The 23,066-nt window shown below is 34.4% G+C and overlaps 1 protein-coding gene across 3 annotated transcripts in view; it reads left to right on the top strand.

The window, feature by feature from the left end:
* The window catches only part of CRYBG3 (crystallin beta-gamma domain containing 3), a 73,341-nt gene that overhangs the window by 26,316 nt on the left and 23,959 nt on the right, over positions 1-23,066 (top strand). For all 3 annotated transcript variants that reach the window (XR_015749803.1, XR_015749802.1, XM_026664025.2), the window contains exons 6-12: positions 1,679-1,794; positions 2,936-3,080; positions 4,425-4,558; positions 12,474-12,588; positions 13,822-13,857; positions 14,126-14,259; positions 20,840-20,966. Coding sequence is in view for 1 of the 3 variants with exons in the window: in XM_026664025.2 (XP_026519810.2) it covers positions 1,679-1,794; positions 2,936-3,080; positions 4,425-4,558; positions 12,474-12,588; positions 13,822-13,857; positions 14,126-14,259; positions 20,840-20,966 (807 nt within the window). In the remaining 2 variants the exon portion in view is untranslated. The remainder of the gene's footprint in view (positions 1-1,678; positions 1,795-2,935; positions 3,081-4,424; positions 4,559-12,473; positions 12,589-13,821; positions 13,858-14,125; positions 14,260-20,839; positions 20,967-23,066) is intronic.

A 23,066-nucleotide genomic window follows, 5' to 3' on the forward strand; every position in this document is an offset into this window, starting at 1 on the left:
CTCATAAAAACCCCAAATCCACAATCTCAGAAAATTAGAACATTACATGCAATCAATAAAACAAGGATTGTACATAGAACAATATCAGACCTCTGAAAAGTATAAGCATGCATATGTACTCAGTATTTGGTTTGAGTGCCTTTTGCAGCAATTACTGCCTCAATGTGGCGTGGCATGGAAGCTATCAGCCTGCGGCACTGCTGAGGTGTTATGGAAGACCAGGATGCTTCAATAGCGGCCTTCAGCTCTTTTGCATTGTTCAGTCTCGTGTCTCTCATCTTTCTCTATGGGGTTCAGGTCAGGCGAGTTTGCTGGCCAATCAAGCACAGTAATCCCACAGTCATTAAACCAGGGTTTGGTGCTTTTGGCAGTGTGGGCAGGTACCAAGTCCTGCTGGAAAATGAAGTCAACATCCCCATAAAGCTCGTCTGTGGAAAGAAGCATGAAGTGTTCCAAAATCTCCTGGTAGACGGATGCGTTGACCCTGGACTTAATGAAGCACAGTGGACTAACACCAGCAGATGACATGGCTCCCCAAATCAACACAGACTGTGGAAACTTCACACTGGACTTCAAGCATCTTGAAGTGTGTGCCTCTCCATTCTTCCTCCAGACTCTGGGTCCTTGGTTTCCAAATGAGATGCAAAAGTTTCTCTCATCAGAAAAGAGGACTTTGGACCACTGAGCAACAGACCAGTTCTGTTTTTCTTTAGCCCAGGTAAGACGCTTCTGACGTTTGTTGTTCAGGAGCGGCTTGACAAGAGGAATACGACATTTGAAGACCATGTCCAGGATCCGTCTGTGTGTGGTGGCTCTTGATGCACTGACTCCAGCCTCAGTCCACTCCTTGTGAAAGTCCCCAACACTTTTGAATGGCCTTTTCCTGACAATCCTCTCCAGGCTGTGGTCATCCCTGCTGCTTGTGCACCTTTTTCTTCCACACTTTTCACTTTGATTCAGCACTTTGGGAACATCCAACTTCGTTTGCAATTACCTTTTGAGGCTTTCCCTCCTTATGGAGGGTGTCAATGATGGTTTTCTGCACAACTGTCAGGTCAGCAGTCTTTCCCATGATTGTGCTTCCTACTGAACCAGACTGAGAGACCATTTAAAGTCTCAGGAACCCTTTGCAGGTATTATGGCTTAATTAGCTGATTAGAGTGGGACACTTTGAGCCTAGAATATTGAACCTTTTCACAATATTCTAATTTTCTGAGATTGTGGATTTGGAGTTTTCATGAGCTGTAAGCCATAATCATCTCAATTATGACAAATCACAGCTTGAACTATCTTGCTTTGCATGTAATGAGTCTATCTCATATATTAGGTTCATCTTTTAAGTTGCATTACTGAAATAAATGAATTTTTGCACGATACTCTAATTTTTCAAGTTTCACCTGTAACTAGCATAGTTATCTGCTACAACAATGAAATACAATAAGGAGGTTGATAGGTTTGAGACAGTATTCTTGTAATGTAGTCTGGTAAAATTCATTTTATGGCCTAGATAAGCTAGCCTGGTGGGCTAGACCCATAAAATTCAAATTATCGAAACTAGCTTAATGATTATGTCATGCAAATATGTTATGTTTGCACCAAAAACACAGTATAATCGATACAAGAAGAATAGAAAATGAATGTACCGAATTTGCTTTACATTATTGCATGTCATTTGCAGATGCTTATTTATGATTTTCATGGAAACACAAATAAACTAGAAATTTATCGTGATGTGGTAGATGCTACCCTCTGGATGTTTTCAAAAGAAGCATTAATCGCAGTTATTAGAGGATGGTAAGAAAAACGTATCTTATAGCATAGATCACATTTGACTAATATAATGACAATGTTTGATAAAAGATATATGTGGACATACAAAAAAGACAACACACTTGCAAAGTTTATTCACTGTAATTTTGGCCATATAATACTTATCAGTAAGTAATACTTTGCATTTTCCTTAGTTTGAATATTTTGTCAGAGCTTTAAGAAGACAGAAACACAAGATAAGCAAGTAAACGTAAACTTTCCAGAAATCTACATTTGTTGGTAATTAAAGAATATATCCATACCAAAAAAAAACAGAAAACAAAGTATATTTTATTAAAAATAAGATTAGAGACATAACATCTCAATTAATATACATATATAGATGTGGAAATATTGTAGTTTAATGTGCAGTAAAAATAGTTTAAAGTAATTTCCAGACAGTATATAATAATTGTAATATCAGAAAATAAATATTTATTTATTGTTAGTTTTATATCCCACCTTTCCAGTTTTGCCATAACAAACATATGAGGTGGATAAGGAAGAAAGAATCACTGGTACAAAATCAAATGACGTATAAACAATCTTTGCAATAATTTCCATAATACGTAATTATGTAAGCTTCCAAACAATGTTGCGAAGTAGACAAAGAACAGAAAAATCTTTAAGTGAGAAGCTCTAAATCATTTATTTGTATTGTGTTCCTAAAACTATGTTAGAGTGAAATTATTTTTTGTGATCATTGTTGCCAATCTATCTTATTCTAATGCTAGAAAAACAATTTATATTCCCCTGCCCATTCTGAATGACAGGCTAAAGTATGTGAAAGTGGTCTGTAACCATCCATATGAAACTAAAAGAAAAAAGACTGGCTTTGCAATTTTTTTTTATATTGATTTTTTAAATCTTTAAAAATAAGACATATATGTTTAACAAATGAAAATAATGTAGCTAAGTGGCAGGTGTTTTTCTTGTAGCGGTGTGCAATGTAAATCTGTTGTTGGAAAAGCCATTGCTCATATTATATATCAGTGTGTATGTGTGCTCATTGTACACATGTGAAAGGCTGCAGATAATTATCACTGCAAATATTGATCCTTATTAGTATTGGTACTGTGCTTGCAATGTGAGTGGCATATTTATATTGATATATTCATTAATGTAGCTGGATTTTATATGAGAAACCAACATTTCAAGGTCAGAAATATGTTCTAGAAGAAGGAGAAAGGATGCTGACTGACATCTTGAATCTTCACAGAGAGAAAGCTCAAGGAAGTTTCACAATTGGTTCCATCAAGCATATAACGAAGGTATAACAATTATAATAAATACTTCTATGCTTGTAAAAATCAGATACCACTAGTGGCTACCAAATGGATATCCTTATATATATTTCCCTGTCACTACTTTATCTTTCCTCAATGTTTTATTATTTGTTTCCCTGCCTAGAGTGTTATAGTTGAAATTATCAAAGATTACGCTTTTGATAACTCTTGTAATTATTTCTATGCCTCAGATTTGTCTTTCTTATGTACAGCTTTAATCATCACATTTTATTTTGCTTATTATCAAACCAAATGTTTACCAATCTTTTAAAAATGTGCATGAGTCACAGTGACAATGGCAGAGTGAAGTCAAAGGTTATAAACACCACTGTATCCCCATTTGTTTGCTGTTTGACAAAGAATGCTAAATTAGTATGTACTATGTACATGAGACCTGACTACAGATTGTGTTGCTTATGTGATCAAATGGTATATTTGAAAATACAGCAAAATAGAGCCATAAAAATAGCAAAAATATTGTTGAAAAGAGGGAAGTGAGTAGCCAATATTGAAATTTTAATGTGAGAGCAAATTGAAGTCATTTAAATTCAAGTCTCATTATGCCTTTTTTGCCTGGCTTTATTAACTTTAAAAAATCCAAAAGGTTATTTTTAAAGTTGTTGAATTAAAGGATAACCATAAAGTACTATCTTTGCTTTTTTTTAAGTTCCAAACTTTTGCAAATGATAAATTGGTTCTTAAAATATGAGGTATCCTCTCAAAATTTCTGCTGAAGGGAAACTTCAGATGACCATATCAACATTAAATAAAATAAATTCACAATAATAACTAAAATATAGTGCTATAAGCAACAAATTATTTAGCAATTTGGAGTTATCTTAGCAGTAAACAGAACTACTGTTTCTTATTCTTTTAGAGTAAGAAAACAAAACAAGTGATATAATTAATAACAACAATGAAGTGGGTTCCAGTCTAAGAAAGGTTCTTGTCATTAAAAAGTTCTTAAAATCTGTGAATACAATCCTATTTATGAACACTTGTGTCCTTAGTTGTGTGCTTATCCTATTTCTAAGATACCTTTAACTAACCAAAGATATATTATATTCTAAATTTGTCAACTATTTTAAGAGGATGAATGGAAACATTTCACTTTTGCAAGTTTTTAATGCTAATTTTATCAATATTAATAAAAAGAAAAGTACTTTCAGACTTGCAAGATTCTGTTAATGTAATCTTACAATAAAGGTTTAGCTCATTTAGCCATGCTTCCTACAAAACTGACAGGAGTATAGAGAGAACTAATGTCTACCACATATATATAATATTTCTTATCTGATTTGTTTTATTCTGGTTTAATTTGCTTCACAGGATTGTAGTATTCCTGAAATTGAACTTTGCTCGCACAATAGTACAGGTCATTTTCCAATCTGCATGCAGACTGGCATAGCCAATTTAGATGAATTGGAAGTTGAAAATCCTATCATCTCTGTGAAAGCAGGAGTGTGAGTAAATATTTATTTTACTTACATAAATAAAGGTCAACAATAGCTATTTGTTCATCATACAAAAAAAGTAACCAAAGTAATTGTTATTTTGCTACACCTTCAAAGAAAAATTCTTATAAAATTACATTTATGTTTATCAGAAGGTTATTACCCACAAGATACAGATTCTTTTGATCATAGTTTTCCTAGACTTTTTCTGAAGTTATCAAAATACTATAAAAATAAAAGTTTGATTGAAATAAAGTTTTAATTTTAGGACTTTTCTTATATCTAGTATATGTCTATGATATTTGTATGTGTAACAAGTAATGTTGCAGGGAAAAGATGAAATATTTATGTCGTTATTTTGAATAATATATACTCTAAATAGAGGAAGTTATGCCCTTTGGTAATCCTTCTTTTTAGATTGTTCTAATTAAAAAATCAGAAGCAATCTGGCTATTATTACTTCAAAATATTCAAATAAGAACAGAGAATATTGAAAAGAGAACAGAAAATATTGAACAAAGAACAGGGGAAACTGATGAAAAGGTGGAGAATATTCAACAAATGATGATGAAGTATGATGAGAGATTCCAAAAAATTGAAGAAGAAGATAAACAAAGAGATAAGAAGATTGGAGACATTGATAGCAGATTAATTGTGGTTGAACAAGATAAAAGTGGGATGCTGAGATGGGAGATGGACAGATCGGAATTTTATCTCAGATTCCAAGACATAGAGGATGAAAAGGGACAAAACGTAGCTGAGATAATGATAGAAATTTTGGCTGAAGCTTTGGAAATAACTAAAGAGAAGATGATGGATGGAATAGATGAGGTTTATCGAGTCTTCACAAGATATGCAATGAGAAATAGCTTACCAAGAGAAGTTCACATCAGATTTACAAAGAAAGCCATTAAAACGCAAATATTGCAGGTGGCAAGAGAGAAAACATTGAAATATAAAGACAAGGAGATTGTGGTCCTGAAACAAGTACCCAGAAGAATGAGAGAGATGAGAAGAGAATACCGATTTCTGACCAAAATGCTACTTAAAAAATAGGTGATTATAGATGGCTGATTCCAGAAGATTTAATGTTCACATGGCAAGAACAGAGACATAGAATTGACTCAATTGAGAAAGCTGAATCATTTTACACAGAATTTTTTGGAGGGAAAGAGGAAGAGGCAGAAAAAGAAATCTCACTAGTTGAATTCCAAGTGACTGCCAAATGACGATTGAAAAAGAAGAAGGTGCAGTGGGTGGAAAGGTGGAAGCCAAAGAACAACGTGAACCAAGATCTACGAGAGCTGCTAAACCTAACTACAAAATATAATCATGCAACAGAAAAAACTGATTACAATTAATATAAATGGACTTAACTCAGCTATTAAAAGAAGGAAACCTTCTCATAAATTAGAGAAATTAAAATTTGATATAATCTGTCTACAAGAAGTACATATCCAAAAGCAACATGAACAACTGTTGATACAGCCAAAATTAGGGAAAATATTTACTTCTTTGACACAATGCAAGAAAAGAGGAGTGGTTTTATACATTAAAGATATTATCCCAGCGAAATTGATTTATACTGATGACGATGGAAGAACACTAAAGGTGGAAATAATGGACAATAATATGAAAACACTCCTGATTGCAATCTATGCCCCGAATGACAATCAAGAAGAATTTTATAAAAAATTATACATGAAAATAATTGAACTGGACTATGCTAATATAGTTATGATTGGAGATTTTAATGGAATTGTAAACAATAAACTGGACTATACAGCACAGAAAACAACATAGCAAAACAGAAAGACTCTCCCTAAATCTTTTTTTAAAATGGTAGATGAAATAAATTTAAAAGATACATGGAGAGAAAGAAATGCTAAAACTAAACAATACACCTTCTACTCAAATAGGCATTTATCATGGTCCAGAATAGATATGATATTGATGTCAACAGAATTGTTAGCTAATATTCAAGAAATAAATATTGAAACAAGTACTTGGGCAGATCACAATCCAATGACAATTAAATGGAAAGGACAAAGAAGAAGATCTAGATGGACGTTAAATAATACTATATTAAAGGAAAAAGACTTCACACAGTGGATGGAGAAAGAACTGGCTTTCTTCTTTACAGAAAACAAAAAAGAAGATACATCAATCCAGAATGTATGGGATACAATGAAGGCATATGCCAGAGGCTTGATAATAGACTATACAAGGAAAAGAAATACCATGAAAAGACTTGCCTCTAAGGCATTAGAGGATGAGTATAAAGGACTTGAAAAAGAGCTACAGAAAATGCCACAGAAAAAGGACATTAAGTTAAAAATGGATATAATCAAACATAAAATGGGTCTAATAGAAAAAGAAGAATTAGCACAGAAAATCAGAGGTGCTAAACAGTAACTATTTTGAAGATGCAAATAAACCAGGAAGATGGTTAGCATATAAATTGAGAAAGGAGAAAGAATCAAGGAAAATATTGCAATTAATAGATGATTTAATGTTTATCAGAAGGTTATTACCCACAAGATACAGATTCTTTTGATCATAGTTTTCCTAGAGAAGTTATCAAAATACTATAAAAATAAAGTTTGATTGAAATAAAGTTTTAATTTTAGGACTTTTCTTATATCTAGTATATGTCTATGATATTTGTATGTGTAACAAGTAATGTTGCAGGGAAAAGATGAAATATTTATGTCGTTATTTTGAATAATATATACTCTAAATAGAGGAAGTTATGCCCTTTGGTAATCCTTCTTTTTAGATTGTTCTAATTAAAAAATCAGAAGCAATCTGGCTATTATTACATCAAAATATTCAAATAAGAACAGAGAATATTGAAAAGAGAACAGAAAATATTGAACAAAGAACAGGGGAAACTGATGAAAAGGTGGAGAATATTCAATAAATGATGATGAAGTATGATGAGAGATTCCAAAAAATTGAAGAAGAAGATAAACAAAGAGATAAGAAGATTGGAGACATTGATAGCAGATTAACTGTGGTTGAACAAGATAAAAGTGGGATGCTGAGATGGGAGATGGACAGATCAGAATTTTATCTCAGATTCCAAGACATAGAAGATGAAAAGGGACAAAACGTAGCTGAGATAATGATAGAAATTTTGGCTGAAGCTTTGGAAATAACTAAAGAGAAGATGATGGATGGAATAGATGAGGTTTATCGAGTCTTCACAAGATATGCAATGAGAAATAGCTTACCAAGAGAAGTTCACATCAGATTTACAAAGAAAGCCATTAAAACGCATATATTGCAGGTGGCAAGAGAGAAAACATTGAAATATAAAGACAAGGAGATTGTGGTCCTGAAACAAGTACCCAGAAGAATGAGAGAGATGAGAAGAGAATACCGATTTCTGACCAAAATGCTACTTAAAAAATAGGTGATTATAGATGGCTGATTCCAGAAGATTTAATGTTCACATGGCAAGAACAGAGACATAGAATTGACTCAATTGAGAAAGCTGAATCATTTTACACAGAATTTTTTGGAGGGAAAGAGGAAGAGGCAGAAAAAGAAATCTCACTAGTTGAATTCCAAGTGACTGCCAAATGGCGATTGAAAAAGAAGAAGGTGCAGTGGGTGGAAAGGTGGAAGCCAAAGAACAACGTGAACCAAGATCTACGAGAGCTGCTAAACCTAACTACAAAATATAATCATGCAACAGAAAAAACTGATTACAATTAATATAAATGGACTTAACTCAGCTATTAAAAGAAGGAAACCTTCCCATAAATTAGAGAAATTAAAATTTGATATAATCTGCCTACAAGAAGAACATATCCAAAAGCAACATGAACAACTGTTGATACAGCCAAAATTAGGGAAAATATTTACTTCTTTGACACAATGCAAGAAAAGAGGAGTGGTTTTATACATTAAAGATATTATCCCAGCGAAATTGATTTATACTGATGACGATGGAAGAACACTAAAGGTGGAAATAATGGACAATAATATGAAAACACTCCTGATTGCAATCTATGCCCCGAATGACAATCAAGAAGAATTTTATAAAAAATTATACATGAAAATAATTGAACTGGACTATGCCAATATAGTTATGATGGGAGATTTTAATGGAATTGTAAACAATAAACTGGACTATACAGCACAGAAAACAACATAGCAAAACAGAAAGACTCTCCCTAAATCTTTTTTTAAAATGGTAGATGAAATAAATTTAAAAGATACATGGAGAGAAAGAAATGCTAAAACTAAACAATACACCTTCTACTCAAATAGGCATTTATCATGGTCCAGAATAGATATGATATTGATGTCAACAGAATTGTTAGCTAATATTCAAGAAATAAATATTGAAACAAGTACTTGGGCAGATCACAATCCAATGACAATTAAATGGAAAGGTCAAAGAAGAAGATCTAGATGGACGTTAAATAATACTATATTAAAGGAAAAAGACTTCACACAGTGGATGGAGAAAGAACTGGCTTTCTTCTTTACAGAAAACAAAAAAGAAGATACATCAATCCAGAATGTATGGGATACAATGAAGGCATATGCCAGAGGCTTGATAATAGACTATACAAGGAAAAGAAATACCATGAAAAGACTTGCCTCTAAGGCATTAGAGGATGAGTATAAAGGACTTGAAAAAGAGATACAGAAAATGCCACAGAAAAAGGACATTAAGTTAAAAATGGATATAATCAAACATAAAATGGGTCTAATAGAAAAAGAAGAATTAGCACAGAAAATCAGAGGTGCTAAACAGAACTATTTTGAAGATGCAAATAAACCAGGAAGATGGTTAGCATATAAATTGAGAAAGGAGAAAGAATCAAGGAAAATATTGCAATTAATAGATGACTAAGGCCAAGTTTGCTATGGTAGTAAAGAGAAGAAGAAAATCATATGATACTATTATGGGAAACTATACACACAAGAGAATATTGATGAGGAAAGAGTTAAACAATATTTGCAGAATGCTAATTTACCCCAGATACCTAAAGAGATTGTAACAATGTTAGAAAGCAATATAACGATGATGGAGTTAACTGAAGCACTCAAGAAGCAAAATAATGGAAAGGCACCAGGCCCAGATGGACTTCCGGCAGAATTTTATAAAACACTACAAGAATCGTTGAACCTTCCATTGCTAGAAGTTATGAATGAAGTTATGTTAAAGAAAAAGGTACCCAAATCATGGTCAGAAGCTTATATAACACTTGTCCCAAAAGAGGAAGCTGATCCATTACAAATCAAGAACTATAGACCAATTTCCTTACTAAATGCAGATTATAAAATTTTTGCTTCAATATTGGCAGAAAGACTTAAAAGATACTTAAACAATTTTATCCATCCTGATCAAAATGGATTTCTGCCAAAGAGACAAATTAAAGATAATATGAGAGTAATCTTGGACACTTTGGAATACTACGAGGCATACCCTGAAAAACAAATGGCTTTGATATTTCTAGATGCACAGAAGACATTTGATAATGTGAATTGGTGATTCATGTTATTACAACTGGAACAGATGGGCTTTGCTAAAAAATTTATTCAAGCAATAGAAGTTATATATCATAAGCAAACGGCAAAGGTAATGATAGAGGGAGAACTGACAGACTCTATAGATATAAGAAAAGGAACAAGACAAGGGTGCCCACTATCACCTCTGTTGCTTGTGTTAACCTTGGAAGTGCTAAACAGAAATATTAGAGAAGAAAAGGATATAAAAGGGATAAAAATTAAACAGGAAGAATTTAAGTTGCAAGCATTCGTAGATGATCTGGTTTTCATTTTAGAAGACCCACTAGAAACAGCATCAAAATTGATAGAAAAGATAGAGGCATAAGGAAAAGTGGCTGGTTTGAAAATAAACAAAGATAAGACAAAGTTCTTGACAAAGAATATGCTATTAAGACAAAAGGAAGAACTGGCAGATCTATTGAAAATTCAGGTCACGAATAAGATTAAGTAATTGGGGATATATTTGACAGCAAGATGCAGTACACTAAAAGAGAATAATTATATCAAACTTAAGCAGCAGATAGCGTGAGATTTGGCGAAATGGGAAAATTTACAATTGTCATTAATAGGGAGAATATCAACAATCAAGATGAATATGCTACCCAGAATTTTATATTTGTTCCAAACAATTCCAATTAGGCTTGGAAAAGATTACTTTGAAGATTTAAATAAAATCGCGTTGAAATATATATGGCAAGGAAAGAAAGCGAGAATAAAGCTAAAGCTTTTGCAAGATGCTAGAATAAGAGGAGGATCTGGTTTGCCTAATTGGGAGTTGTATTACCGAGCTACAAATTTGATGTGGGTTAAGGAATGGATAACATTAAGAAACACTAGATTGTTGACATTAGAAGGACATGATCTGTTGTTGGGGTGGCATGCTTTTCTGTGGTATAAAGGAACTAAATCACAGGGGTATTTTAGAAGACATTATATACGGGAGTCTCTATGGTTAAACTGGGAGAAGACTAAAAGACAATGCTATTTGAAAATTCCAGTCTGGCTGTCAACTATTGAAGCATTTTCTTATCCTATAATATATAAAAAGGAACAAACAGTTGGATATGGTGAAATATTGAATGAAAAGGGTGAACTTAAATCTATACAAAAATTAGAGGAACAAGGTATAAAGATGAATTGGTTTTCATATGCGCAAATACATTCAAGGTATGATAAAGACTCTAAAACAGAAGGTTTCTATGATAAACTGACTGATTTAGATAAGATTTTGACAGGTACTGATGAAAAGGTGATTTAAAAATTGTATGGATATTTATTAGAAATTAAACTAGAAGAAGAACAAGTTAAAGAAACAATGATTGCTTGGGGGAAGAATTTCGGATATGGGATTGATCTAGAGAAATGGCAAAAATTGTGGTTTCAAAATTATAAAATGACATTGTCAACAGCATATAAAGAAAATTTGTATAAGATGTTTTACAGGTGGCATTTTCCCCCGACAAGAATAGCAAGAATGTTCAAGAACAAATCAGAAAAATGTTGGAAATGTCATCAGACATTTGGCTCATATTACCATATGTGGTGGACTTGTGCGGATGCTAAAAAATATTAGACTAAAATCCACACGTGGTTGGAAAAAATGACAAAAAAGCATATAGATCTGAAACCAGAGATATTTTTATTGGGAATTTTACCTGAAATATATAGTAAAGAATTGAAATACCTGATTGTAAATGTATAAACAGTGGCTAGGATTGTATTTGCTAAAAATTGGAAAAATGAGAAAATACCATCACAAGAGGAAATCATTAAGAAAATATTGGAATGTGCTGATATGAGTAGATTGACATTTGAAATCAGAGAACAAGATGATAAACAATTTTATAAAATCTGGGATCTATTCTATCAATGGTTAGAAAATAAAACATGGTAATGAAATGTAATGAAATATGGTAATGAAATATGTAGATTCTTAGAAAATAATAAATATATAAAGATGTATTCTTTTCTTATTACATCTACAAAATGATTGTAGGATAGATTTGAGATGATAATATGAACTGTCACAAAACAAGTAAAATATGATTATTTTGTAAAACATGAATGAATAAAAGTATAGTCAAATGATTGATTAACAATGATATTAATGTATTTAATACGATTGAAAATATGAGAATATATACAGTGTAATTGTAATTGAAGACTACGAAATGGAAGCACAATTTGTAAACCAACCGGCACACTGTATGTATATATATGGAAGATGGCTTGATGTTTTTATGTTTTGTTTGTCTATGTTCGTCTTAAAAACCAATAAAATTTTTTTAAAAAAAGACTATATGCTCCTTGAATAATGTGTATTAATCAAAGATATATGAATAAAGTTGTACATTAATTATCATGTTAATAGGCTAATTCTTCATTTTAATAGATGGCTTGCTTATTCAGATACTGATTACAAAGGAGAAAAAACGGTATTAGAAGAAAATCAAAGTCCATGTAAACTTTCAGCCACTGATGTAAAATCTTTTCGACCATTGAAAATGGTAAGGAGTTATTAATGCCTATAATCAGTTTAATTTTCTACAGTCCGTTCTGTCTTTTGGTAATTTTAAATCAAGATCTGAATGTGGCTATGCTTGAAAATTCATATTTATTTTGTCATGTTATTACAAGTTCAGAAATAAGCTATTAATCTTATGATGAAGAATCTATGTCTGTTAAAATCAAACTTCTGGTACTTGACAAAGAGAATTATGTTTGACTTAGAAGAGATTACTTAGAAATACTGAAGAAAAAATAAATAATGGTCATAACCTTTAGTTATAAGATGCTAAGTGCTAGCTGCTAAATCAGGATTGAAAAAGTCATAGTGGTTTAATACTCTTACTATTGTAGATCAATCCATGTCTCTATAGACAATCCTAGGAGGTACTCAAAAGTTATTTTCTATAATAGAAATGTATATCTGCAAAATTATTTTGGATTGGTACTAATATATTTCCTGATAACTTGTATGAATATATTTTGCCACTTTCAGTTTCCTCCCTGTCTAAAAATATCAAGAAAACAGTATTGTGTCATTAAAAACTTTGCATTCATGATTCTTAAAAATACCAATTTCCTGGGAAAAATTACTAATAAAATATAGACCTCCTTGACACCTAACCAGTTTATCTCAGTTTATCTTGATTTGACTAGAAAATCTCAGGTACAACTTGACTAAATTGAAATTGTTATTGCAAATAAAACTGAAGCCACACATGGTTGTTGGTTGCCTACTTCTAGGGCAAAGATGTAGAGGACTACATTCTCAAAGGTTTCTCCTATCCATCCAGATTAACGGGTTCTGTAATTTATTGCTTTGAAAACAAGTAGTTGTATGCTTATATAACAGTCATATCTGGTATAGGAACTGCATGTACCCATCCCAACTGCCTCAACCCTTATAAGTATTTAAATATTTAATATTTAGTAATTCTAAATAATTTCTTGTTTGGTGCTATGAATTAGAAAGCAAAAGAAAAAAATTCCCAGGCATATCTGCCCTCTATTACAAAACACATTAATTTAGTCAGCTGTGATGTTGACGAAGCTTTTTTATTCATGAAATCAATCAAGTTTCTTAAAACACAGTAAAAGCAAAGATAAGAAATGTAAAAAATTACTCATTGATTGATTTATAAGGTATCTCATAGAATCAATATGTATTAATATTATATACTATGTATTAATATGGAAGTATGTATTCATATTTCTTATTTTATTTTGTACTTTAGGGTGGCCTAAAGGTGCAAATGCCTATGAATACTATGGTAAGCAATATCCTTTTAGGAAGAGGAATTTATTCGTGTAAAAAAACCAAATTGGTATTCTTTACCCCTAATTTTTAAAGATTTATTTTGAATATTAAAGATTTATAAGTATGGAATGCTCAGTTGAAGCTGCTGTTCAGACAGACTTTGCAGTTTCTTCAAATTGTATAAATATTTTGCGTTTTATAATTAAACCTTTCTTCAATCTCCCAAATAAACACAGGATTAAAAATGTATTTTAAAGGATCAATTTTCTCATTTTCTGCAGATGATAATATATGAAAGACCACACTTTGGAGGATGGTGTAAAAATCTTTCTGAGAATACAGATTGCATTCCAATACTTTTTGAAAATTCTGATGCTTTCCAGGGAATTGGATCAATACGTGTCATTGGTGGAATGTAAGTATGATTTTGTTACTATTAAGAATATTAAAATATGTAAATATCTTTCCACTAGAAACTTAATCAGTAAAAAAGAACAATATTTCATTTAAAAAAAGATAAAAGCCCACACCCATCAGCTATAAATATCTTAACTTGATAATCAAAACCTTTTATAAATGTACTGGTATTAGTTGGTGGTTATTAATGAAAAAGCTAAGTGCAAGTATCATCATTTAAAATTCTTTAATTCTCAAACAGATCTTATGAGCTTGCAGATTGTACAAGACGACTTTCCTAGAGAATTTTAAAAACTGGATATTTTGTATTAATAGTATGTTTATCTTATCTGGACTGACAGTAGGAAGATAAAATGTAGCATGTGGCCAAAGGTAACTTCATGTAAGATACAACTATAAATCAGTCTATCATTGCTTGGTTTATTGTCTCTTAAGTTATTCCTCTTTTGTGGACTGTAATGGGAGTAATTTACATAAGTCACTCCCAAGTCATAAAGCAGCCTAAGGGGGGAATATGTCTTCACATTTTTCAAAACTGCAAAAAATTGGCTTCAAGGTTTGCTATGTAAATGACACATCTTTATTAAAAGATGCTTTAGAATGGTTTCTGGTTATGCACTCATATACACACATATACAGAGAGAGAGAGAGAGAGAGAGTCAGGTTAATAACCAAATATTATAAATTAGTTCTATTTTGTATGCAGGTTTACTTTATTATTTTCTTGCTCATTTGTTGCTGATGAATGTAACTCTCTCTGTTTGTTTATGAATGCATAGCCAGAACAGTTCTAAAGCATCTTCTTTAAGATATGTCATGTATATAGCAAACCTGGGAACTGTTTTTTGATGTTTTAAAAAAATTAGTAGAAAAAAGCTCAAACAGGTATCAATCAATCATTTTTTCTTTGGTCATAAATCAACAAATAAGACAAGAAAACCACAATTAGGCTAAGAAAGAAAAAAAGTAATTGTTCTAAAATAACCAAGAAGGATTAGAAGATACACTACAGTGTACTGTACAAACTATAGAGTAGTACTTAGCTGTGAACAAAGAAGTAAAATCAGATTGATCTGATAGTAACAAGATAAAACAAGGAAGTTCAGTGAAGAATGCAGATAATTCCTGGCAAGCATCTGTATAGGAGATATTAGTAAAGAATGTATTCCCTGTGCGGGTTCTCTCTAAGAACCGGACTTAGCACAGCCTAGCAAATCTATACACATGCTTTATTGCAAGACACACCTTCTCCAACAATAGGTTATTGCTTTGGATCAACTCCACATTTCTATGACTTTACCACAATCCTTTTATTCTTTTAGTACTCAGTTCAAATTAAAGTTTCAAAATCTTTAAGGTAATATATAATTGTTGCTTTTTCTCAAATGTTCTTGTACTTGTTGGGATAAGGTGGTTGCTCCTTTTCTAGTTGTTGCAGATCTCCAGGAAAAGCTTCAAGGTCTAGGTAGGACTCCCACCAGAATATGCTTATGGTCCTGGCAATTCAATGAAAATGCTCTTATCTACTTGTAATAGCTGCCAGTCTCCAAACCCTTCAACTCCTTATCTGTATGTCATTTGCACCTTTCCTATTATACCTACCCTCTTCTCACTCTGTCTTAGCATTCAAAAGACTAAGTAAATCTGCCTCTGGATGTCAGCATGACCTTGAAAACCCAGGGTGTGGCACATTTACTCAGGTAGTTGGAACACCAGCTTTAATGCCTCTGAGTACTGGAGGAATGGACAATTACCTGAGAGAAGATATTTGCATGACTACAACTACTGTTGAAATGAGCAGAGAACAGTTTCAACACCACTTCCTCACACTCTGTCAGTCCAAATATTCAACTATTCTTCCATCACTTGGATGGGCTCTGTACAAAAGAGATCTTAAATAATTCCCTTCAATAATAACTGTTGAATATAGCCAACGTTAAACCCCTGTAAATTTTGAAATTGTTATGTAGTTAAGGTCTCTGGCTGATTGAAGAAGATGTGCAGAGTGACTCAAGTTTTTCTTAGGTAGAACTGATAAATTTGCTTGAACTCTAAATCAAGGCCATTGGTTGAGGTACTTGAAGAATAGATCTCAAAAACCTGAACTGAACTCTTTCAAGTGAAAGAGTCACTTCCAGTGACTTGAATGGCAAACTGGCATTCCTCTCAAAGAAACAAATACATTGTAGCCAAAAAAAAGCACCCAGGAAGCAGCTGTAATCTCTCTGGAGTTAAAGACAGATTGTCAGATTACACACACTTGTTCCATACAGCTGCATATTTGTGAGCTGATGGCGGGAGCTGTGTTTTTGCAATCAGGAAAATTGTGTAGAGCCACTAATGCCATTTAATATGGATTCTAAGTTTTCCAGATCATCTTGTAACCATTTTGGACTCTTTTTATTCCTTGATTTTAAAGATTAAGAGTCTTCAGACTGGCATATTTTATTGAAATCACTGGGTGAGCATCATTCAATCCTTAAAAAAAAGTTTAAAGATTTTATTTATTGGAATATCCAGCAAGAGGCTAATTATTGACAAATATCCCATCAATAGACACATAGACATTAGCAACATCTATAGACTATGCAAAAGAGACTATCAACCAGCCCCACCAAAAAACCCAAGAGCCTCTCAACCAGCAATTAGCACCCAGATCAGCATAGATTAACTCTAAGATTAACATCAGACCAACAATCAAGTAAACAGTACCCAATCAAGAAACTGCCAAAGAGCCAACAGTAAACAGCCCAACCAAAGGATCTTTAAGACCACCTCCACCAACACTGACAGGGCAAGCCAGCAGGATATAAACTGACAGCAAACTAATCCTTACTAACACTGATGATGTTATCTAGTTTGGGTAATGAAACATCTGCAAGACTTCCTTAGTATGATTTGATTGTTTATTGTACCCTATCACTATTATTAAGTGTTGTACCTTATGATTCTTGACTCTTGATGAATGTACGTTTTCTTTTATGTATACTGAAGAGCATTTGCACCAAGACAAATTCCTTGTGTGTCCAATCACACTTGGCCAATAAAAGAATTCTAATTCTAAGAAAACAAGCATGGCCAGAGAACACCAAGGAACCCTCATGTCAATCCTGAGTTACAAATATTCACCTTTATTAGGATGATTATTGTTTTGGAAAGATTCACACAGATTTGGGGCTCATATGTTGTTCTCTCCCATGAGAAAAAAAACCCTGTTTACACTCTATAACGATGAAAAGTTTTGAAGATTAGACATTAGTGGGCACCAGATGACTGTTTAAAAGAAACATTTGACTCACAGCAACTGAAGGTTTTTGAATTATTTAACTCTTTATTACCATCAACTGGTATTACTAGAGAGTCACGTTCCATTGAATAAAACTACAGGTGGAATTAAAAATCAGTTTATAAGAAGGAGATGGAAGTAATGGATTTACAAATGAAAGATGATGACTCAAAATGTGAAAAACAAATACAGATAATAAACCTTATCAGTGATTTGAATTATTTCCTTATACTAAAATTACAATAGGGGTTTGCTGGAATTGCTACCTTGGATGTATAAGGTGGGCTTGAAAAGGTGGGGAAAAAAACTTTGAGAAAAGAGAGCAGGAGCAAGCAGATGCCAGAAGTTTCTTACAGAATTTTAAAGACATTCTGCAGAAAGAAAAAAAGATACAAAATTAGTCTATGACCAAAATTAAAATAAGAAACTGTTATTTGGTGGAATATTTAATGGCTTCTTGATTACGACTGGATTATAATTGTTATTTCTGGTAATGTTTAATTGTTTTTTAATTGAGACTGAATTTTTATTATTTTAACAAAAGTGAGATTTATTTAAAAGGAAAGGATGGGTTCAAATTGGATATAGAAGATAAAATTTGTAATACTTGTGTTATCATTAAGCCTTACTGGATTTTTCTCCTTAATAGAGAGTGATGACATTTTAGAAATGGGTTTATAGAGACTAGGGCTGTGATGGCGAACCTATGACGTGCGTGCCGGAAGTGGCATGCAGAGCCATCTCTCCAGGCATGCCAGCCGTCACCTGTTGCTCTTCTGAGTTCCGGTGCGTGCTTGCACATGGCCAGCTGGTATTCACGCACATGAACAATACTGAAGGTTTTTGAATTATTTAACTCTTTATTACCATCAACTGGTATTACTAGAGAGTCACGTTCCATTGAATAAAACTACAGGTGGAATTAAAAATCAGTTTATAAGAAGGAGATGGAAGTAATGGATTTACAAATGAAAGATGATGACTCAAAATGTGAAAAACAAATACAAATAATAAACCTTATCAGTGATTTGAATTATTTCCTTATACTAAAATTACAATAGGGGTTTGCTGGAATTGCTACCTTGGATGTATAAGGTGGGCTTGAAAAGGTGGGGAAAAAAACTTTGAGAAAAGAGAGCAGGAGCAAGCAGATGCCAGAAGTTTCTTACAGAATTTTAAAGACATTCTGCAGAAAGAAAAAAAGATACAAAATTAGTCTATGACCAAAATTAAAATAAGAAACTGTTATTTGGTGCAATATTTAATGGCTTCTTGATTACGACTGGATTATAATTGTTATTTCTGGTAATGTTTAATTGTTTTTTAATTGAGACTGAATTTTTATTATTTTAAGAAAAGTGAGATTTATTTAAAAGGAAAGGATGGGTTCAAATTGGATATAGAAGATAAAATTTGTAATACTTGTGTTATCATTAAGCCTTACTGGATTTTTCTCCTTAATAGAGAGTGATGACATTTTAGAAATGGGTTTATAGAGACTAGGGCTGTGATGGCGAACCTATGACGTGCGTGCCGGAAGTGGCATGCAGAGCCATCTCTCCAGGCATGCCAGCCGTCACCTGTTGCTCTTCTGAGTTCCGGTGCGTGCTTGCACATGGCCAGCTGGTATTCACGCACATGGAAACTGCTCTTCCAGTTTCCAGCGCTCCCCCGTGTACATGTCGAGGAGCTGATCTTCCAATTTTGGCATTCATCCGCGTACATGCACGCTCCTATTTTGGCGCTTGGTGCCAACACTGAACTAGGGAATATAAAGAATTAAGATATGTTTGTTTTATTTTAAGATATAGTGATACGTTCTTAATGTTGATTATACTTGCTAGGGATGAAGAGTGGATTTTTTTTTCTTTTTGTATTTGTTTCTTTTTGTTTTTTTTTACTTTTTTATTTTCTTCATGGTAGAAGAAATATTTTATAATTGTACAAATTTTACATGTATAATATAATCCCAAATAAAAGTATTGAAAAAAGAATTTTTTCAAGAATAAAGAATGACCTCTAGGGACCCAATTCTACAACAACAACTGAATGAGAAACTGCTGGTGACCTTCTACTGCTGCATCATAGAGAGTATCTTAACTTATTGCACCTCTGTATGATTTGACAACTGCCCAGTAGCAGATAGGACAGCATTCCAAAGGGTTAACGTCATTGCCCAGAAGATCATTGGCTCTCCCCTCTTTGGAAGAGCTTTATAGCTCCTGCTGCTTTAAGAAAGTTCAAAACATTCTCAAAGATCCATCTCATCCTGGGCACCCTTTTTTTGAACTATTACCCTCTGGCAGAGGGTACAGGATAATAAAAACAAGGACAAATAGGCTGAAAAACAGCTTCTATCTCAGAGCAGTTAACTATTGAATTCTACTGTATAGTACAATATTAATGCAATATCAGGGGTTTTTAATTCAATATTGGAGTGTGAAGGGATGTGTGTTTGTGTTTATTTTCATAGTCATAAATTGTACACTGAGATGGTATTTAATTTCATTGTACAAGATGCAATGACAATAAAGTAAAGTGAAGTAAACTATGTATTAATATCCTTATTAATTTATTTCATACATTCAAGAAAACAAAATTTGAGTTTAAACTGTTCATTGGAGTAAAATTTAATTATTTATAGAAAGGCGTTAATAACTTCTTCTAGAGAAGATGAAATATGTAATATTCACAAGTCATTGAAAAGAATTCAGCACATAGAATGTCTTCTGGAATCAGAATCCAAATGTATGTAAAAACAAATATTGGAAGCTTAATTGTTCTGAGTTCAACCAACAGTGATGGATGCTAAATTAGATATGTAACAAACAATGTTATATGTTAGAGAATTTCCCTTGTATCCCACAAATGGAAGTATATAGGTACTCTATTTCCAGGGAAAATTCAAATCATTCAGCAAATTCTTTCCTTGCTGTTTAACCTGAATGGGAGTTGTTTTTTCTCGAACTATTAGCCAACTGCTCCAGCCCCAGACTTATCTTGCTAAAGGTAGAATTGATTTGTCAACAGGTAAATGTGGGGATGTCTAACATATCTCACACTATTGCAGTGGAAATCTAATTGGATAGATGCTGTGGATTATTCTGAATTGCTTGGATTAAGGATAGGGCAAAGGTTATAGAGAATCATTTGTTTTCCTTCTTGTAATGGAAGCTACTAAAATATGCCATAGAGGAGCAGTGCCAAATGATATGCTTTAATGATTACCAATATATTTGTAATATTCATTCATTCTCTAACTTTGTCAAAATTTGTGTTATCAACATTGTAGATGGGTTGCTTACAACAAGGAACGATATAAAGGCCAGCAATACTTGCTAGAGGAGGGAGAATATGAACACTGGCAATCATGGGGTGGAGTCAGCAGTGTTTTGCTCTCTGTTAGATTTTTGCAAGCTGTAAGTACTTCATTTGTTCTTTAAGGCAATATTCTTTCAACATTTTATTTCTCAATTGGAATTGAACATGTATTAGTAAATTAAGTGTTGTTGTCAATTCAATTCCATGTATGATATGCCATACATTAAATAAATAAATAAATGTCAATTCAGTAAGATTGAGGAAATGAAAAATATTTTAAAATTCATAGTATTGACTTTGCAAAGCACTTCTTTATTTTTGCTCATTAAATTTGATTGTATTCAAGGTAACATCTGATAAATGTTTATGGAAGCTTGAAGACCATAATGGTTAACCTTTTAATGCATCCATTAAAAGAATTCACATAATAAAGGAAGAGAAAATAGTCTGCCAAGAGTTTTTGCATTGTTGTTTTTGTTGTTTGGGTGTAGTGGTTAAGGCACCAGGATAGAAGACATTGTGAGTTCTAGTCCACCTCAGCGTGAAAACAGATCTGGTGACTTTGGGCCAGTCATGCTTTCTCAGTCTGTGACATCAGGCTCAGGTATGAAACCAGTCGGTCAATTCCTGGCACAACCCATGGATCAACACTTGGTTGATCCAAATAAAACTTGTGCAGACATGATATTCTTCCGACTAAAATTGGAATTCCGATTTTTGGGGAATCGCCCCCCTTTCCCCCTTCTTCTCCTCCTTCCCCTCCCCTCTTCGACCTGCCGCCTTTGCTCCGGCAACGGCCTGAGGAGAGGCAGAGGCAGAAGTCTTCTGACGGGCTCCTCCCATGGAGGATTGGGGCGGCGGCGGAGGCGGCTTGAATTACCCGCCCCGCTGTCTTCTCCAGCTGGGAGGAAGCCGTAAGGCCCCCTTTCCAAAGAAAGCGAGTCTAAAGCTGGCAGTTCACGGGAGAAACGCGATTGGCGCCTTTCTTGCCGCTCCGGCGGTTTAGCTAACCCCGCTGGCGGCGGCGGGAATGAATGGAAGCCCGTCCCCTGGGTAAGTGCGGGAGCACCACCGCGTTCCCCTGCAATGACGAGAGGCCGCTCAGCACGCCGGCGGAACATCCCCGCTCTGTTCGGTGGAGGAGATTCCCGAGGAGACCAGAAGCACGAGGTCAAAGGACTTTATTGCGGGGGGACCCGGGAAACACAGGCGTTTGCGCTCTGTCCCTGCACCAAAAATGCCCTTGGGGAAACTACTTGTCCCGCCTAATAAAGTAATAATAATAATAATAATTTTAAAAAGCGTCCTGCGCACCCTTAGGCTCCCCACGATCTGCCTTCTGACCTCGCTACGGAGGCTGCCAAGCCGAAGGAGCGGGTGGGAAGCGGTGAGGTTTATTCTGCCTGGGGTTCGGGGGAGGAGCAGTCCATTCCTGACTGGAAAAAGCTCGCCTGCAAGGTCATTTCTGACCGCAGCATACAAGAAGGAGTAACTCAATGTGGAAGTGGCTTGGGACCAGGTTAGCTATTGCCGGTCACATCTACCTGATCCACCAGAGCTGGGAGGTAAGGAAACATCAGAAGAAGGGCTATCTCCGTGGTGGCTCCCTCTTTCTGGAACATCATACCCCCACCCCCAGATTAGACTGGCTGTCTGGAAGGCCCTGAAAACTTGGTTCTGCCAGCGGGCCTGGGGAACCCAGAGCGGGATGGAGGCCATTAATTGGTTAGTTTGAATGTGTGTTGTCGCTAGCGTTGGTGTTGTGTGTGCGATTTCTTGGTGCGTGGCGCGGGTCTCTTGGCCGGCCTTGAAAGAGCGCACACGGGCGGCAGTGGAGACGCGGGAGCGAATGCGGGAAGGAAGCGAACCTCGTTGCAAAGTTTTGCCTGATACTCTGCTAAAGCTTCAAGGGCGTTGCCAATTTAATTCCCACCGGGCGCTGTGCGGACCGTGGTGGGTGCTTAGGCAACCCCTGCACCCCTGGCTACTTTTCAGATTTTTTTTTTCAGAGGGGAATATCATGCCTGCTTGTGGGAAAGTCTAGATCTGTGATGGCGAATTTATGGCACACATGCCACAGGTTGCATGCAGAGCCATTTATGCGGGCACTCGATCCCCAGCCAAACTTACCTGCACTGTGCATGCGTGTGCCTCCCAGCTGATTTTCAGCCTCCCAGAGGCTTGAGGGAAGCCTCTGC

This window comes from Notechis scutatus, chromosome 5 (assembly GCF_049901735.1).
Source record: "Notechis scutatus isolate UNSWTSFEM ecotype Mainland chromosome 5, rNotScu1.2, whole genome shotgun sequence".
Lineage (NCBI taxonomy): Eukaryota > Metazoa > Chordata > Lepidosauria > Squamata > Elapidae > Notechis > Notechis scutatus.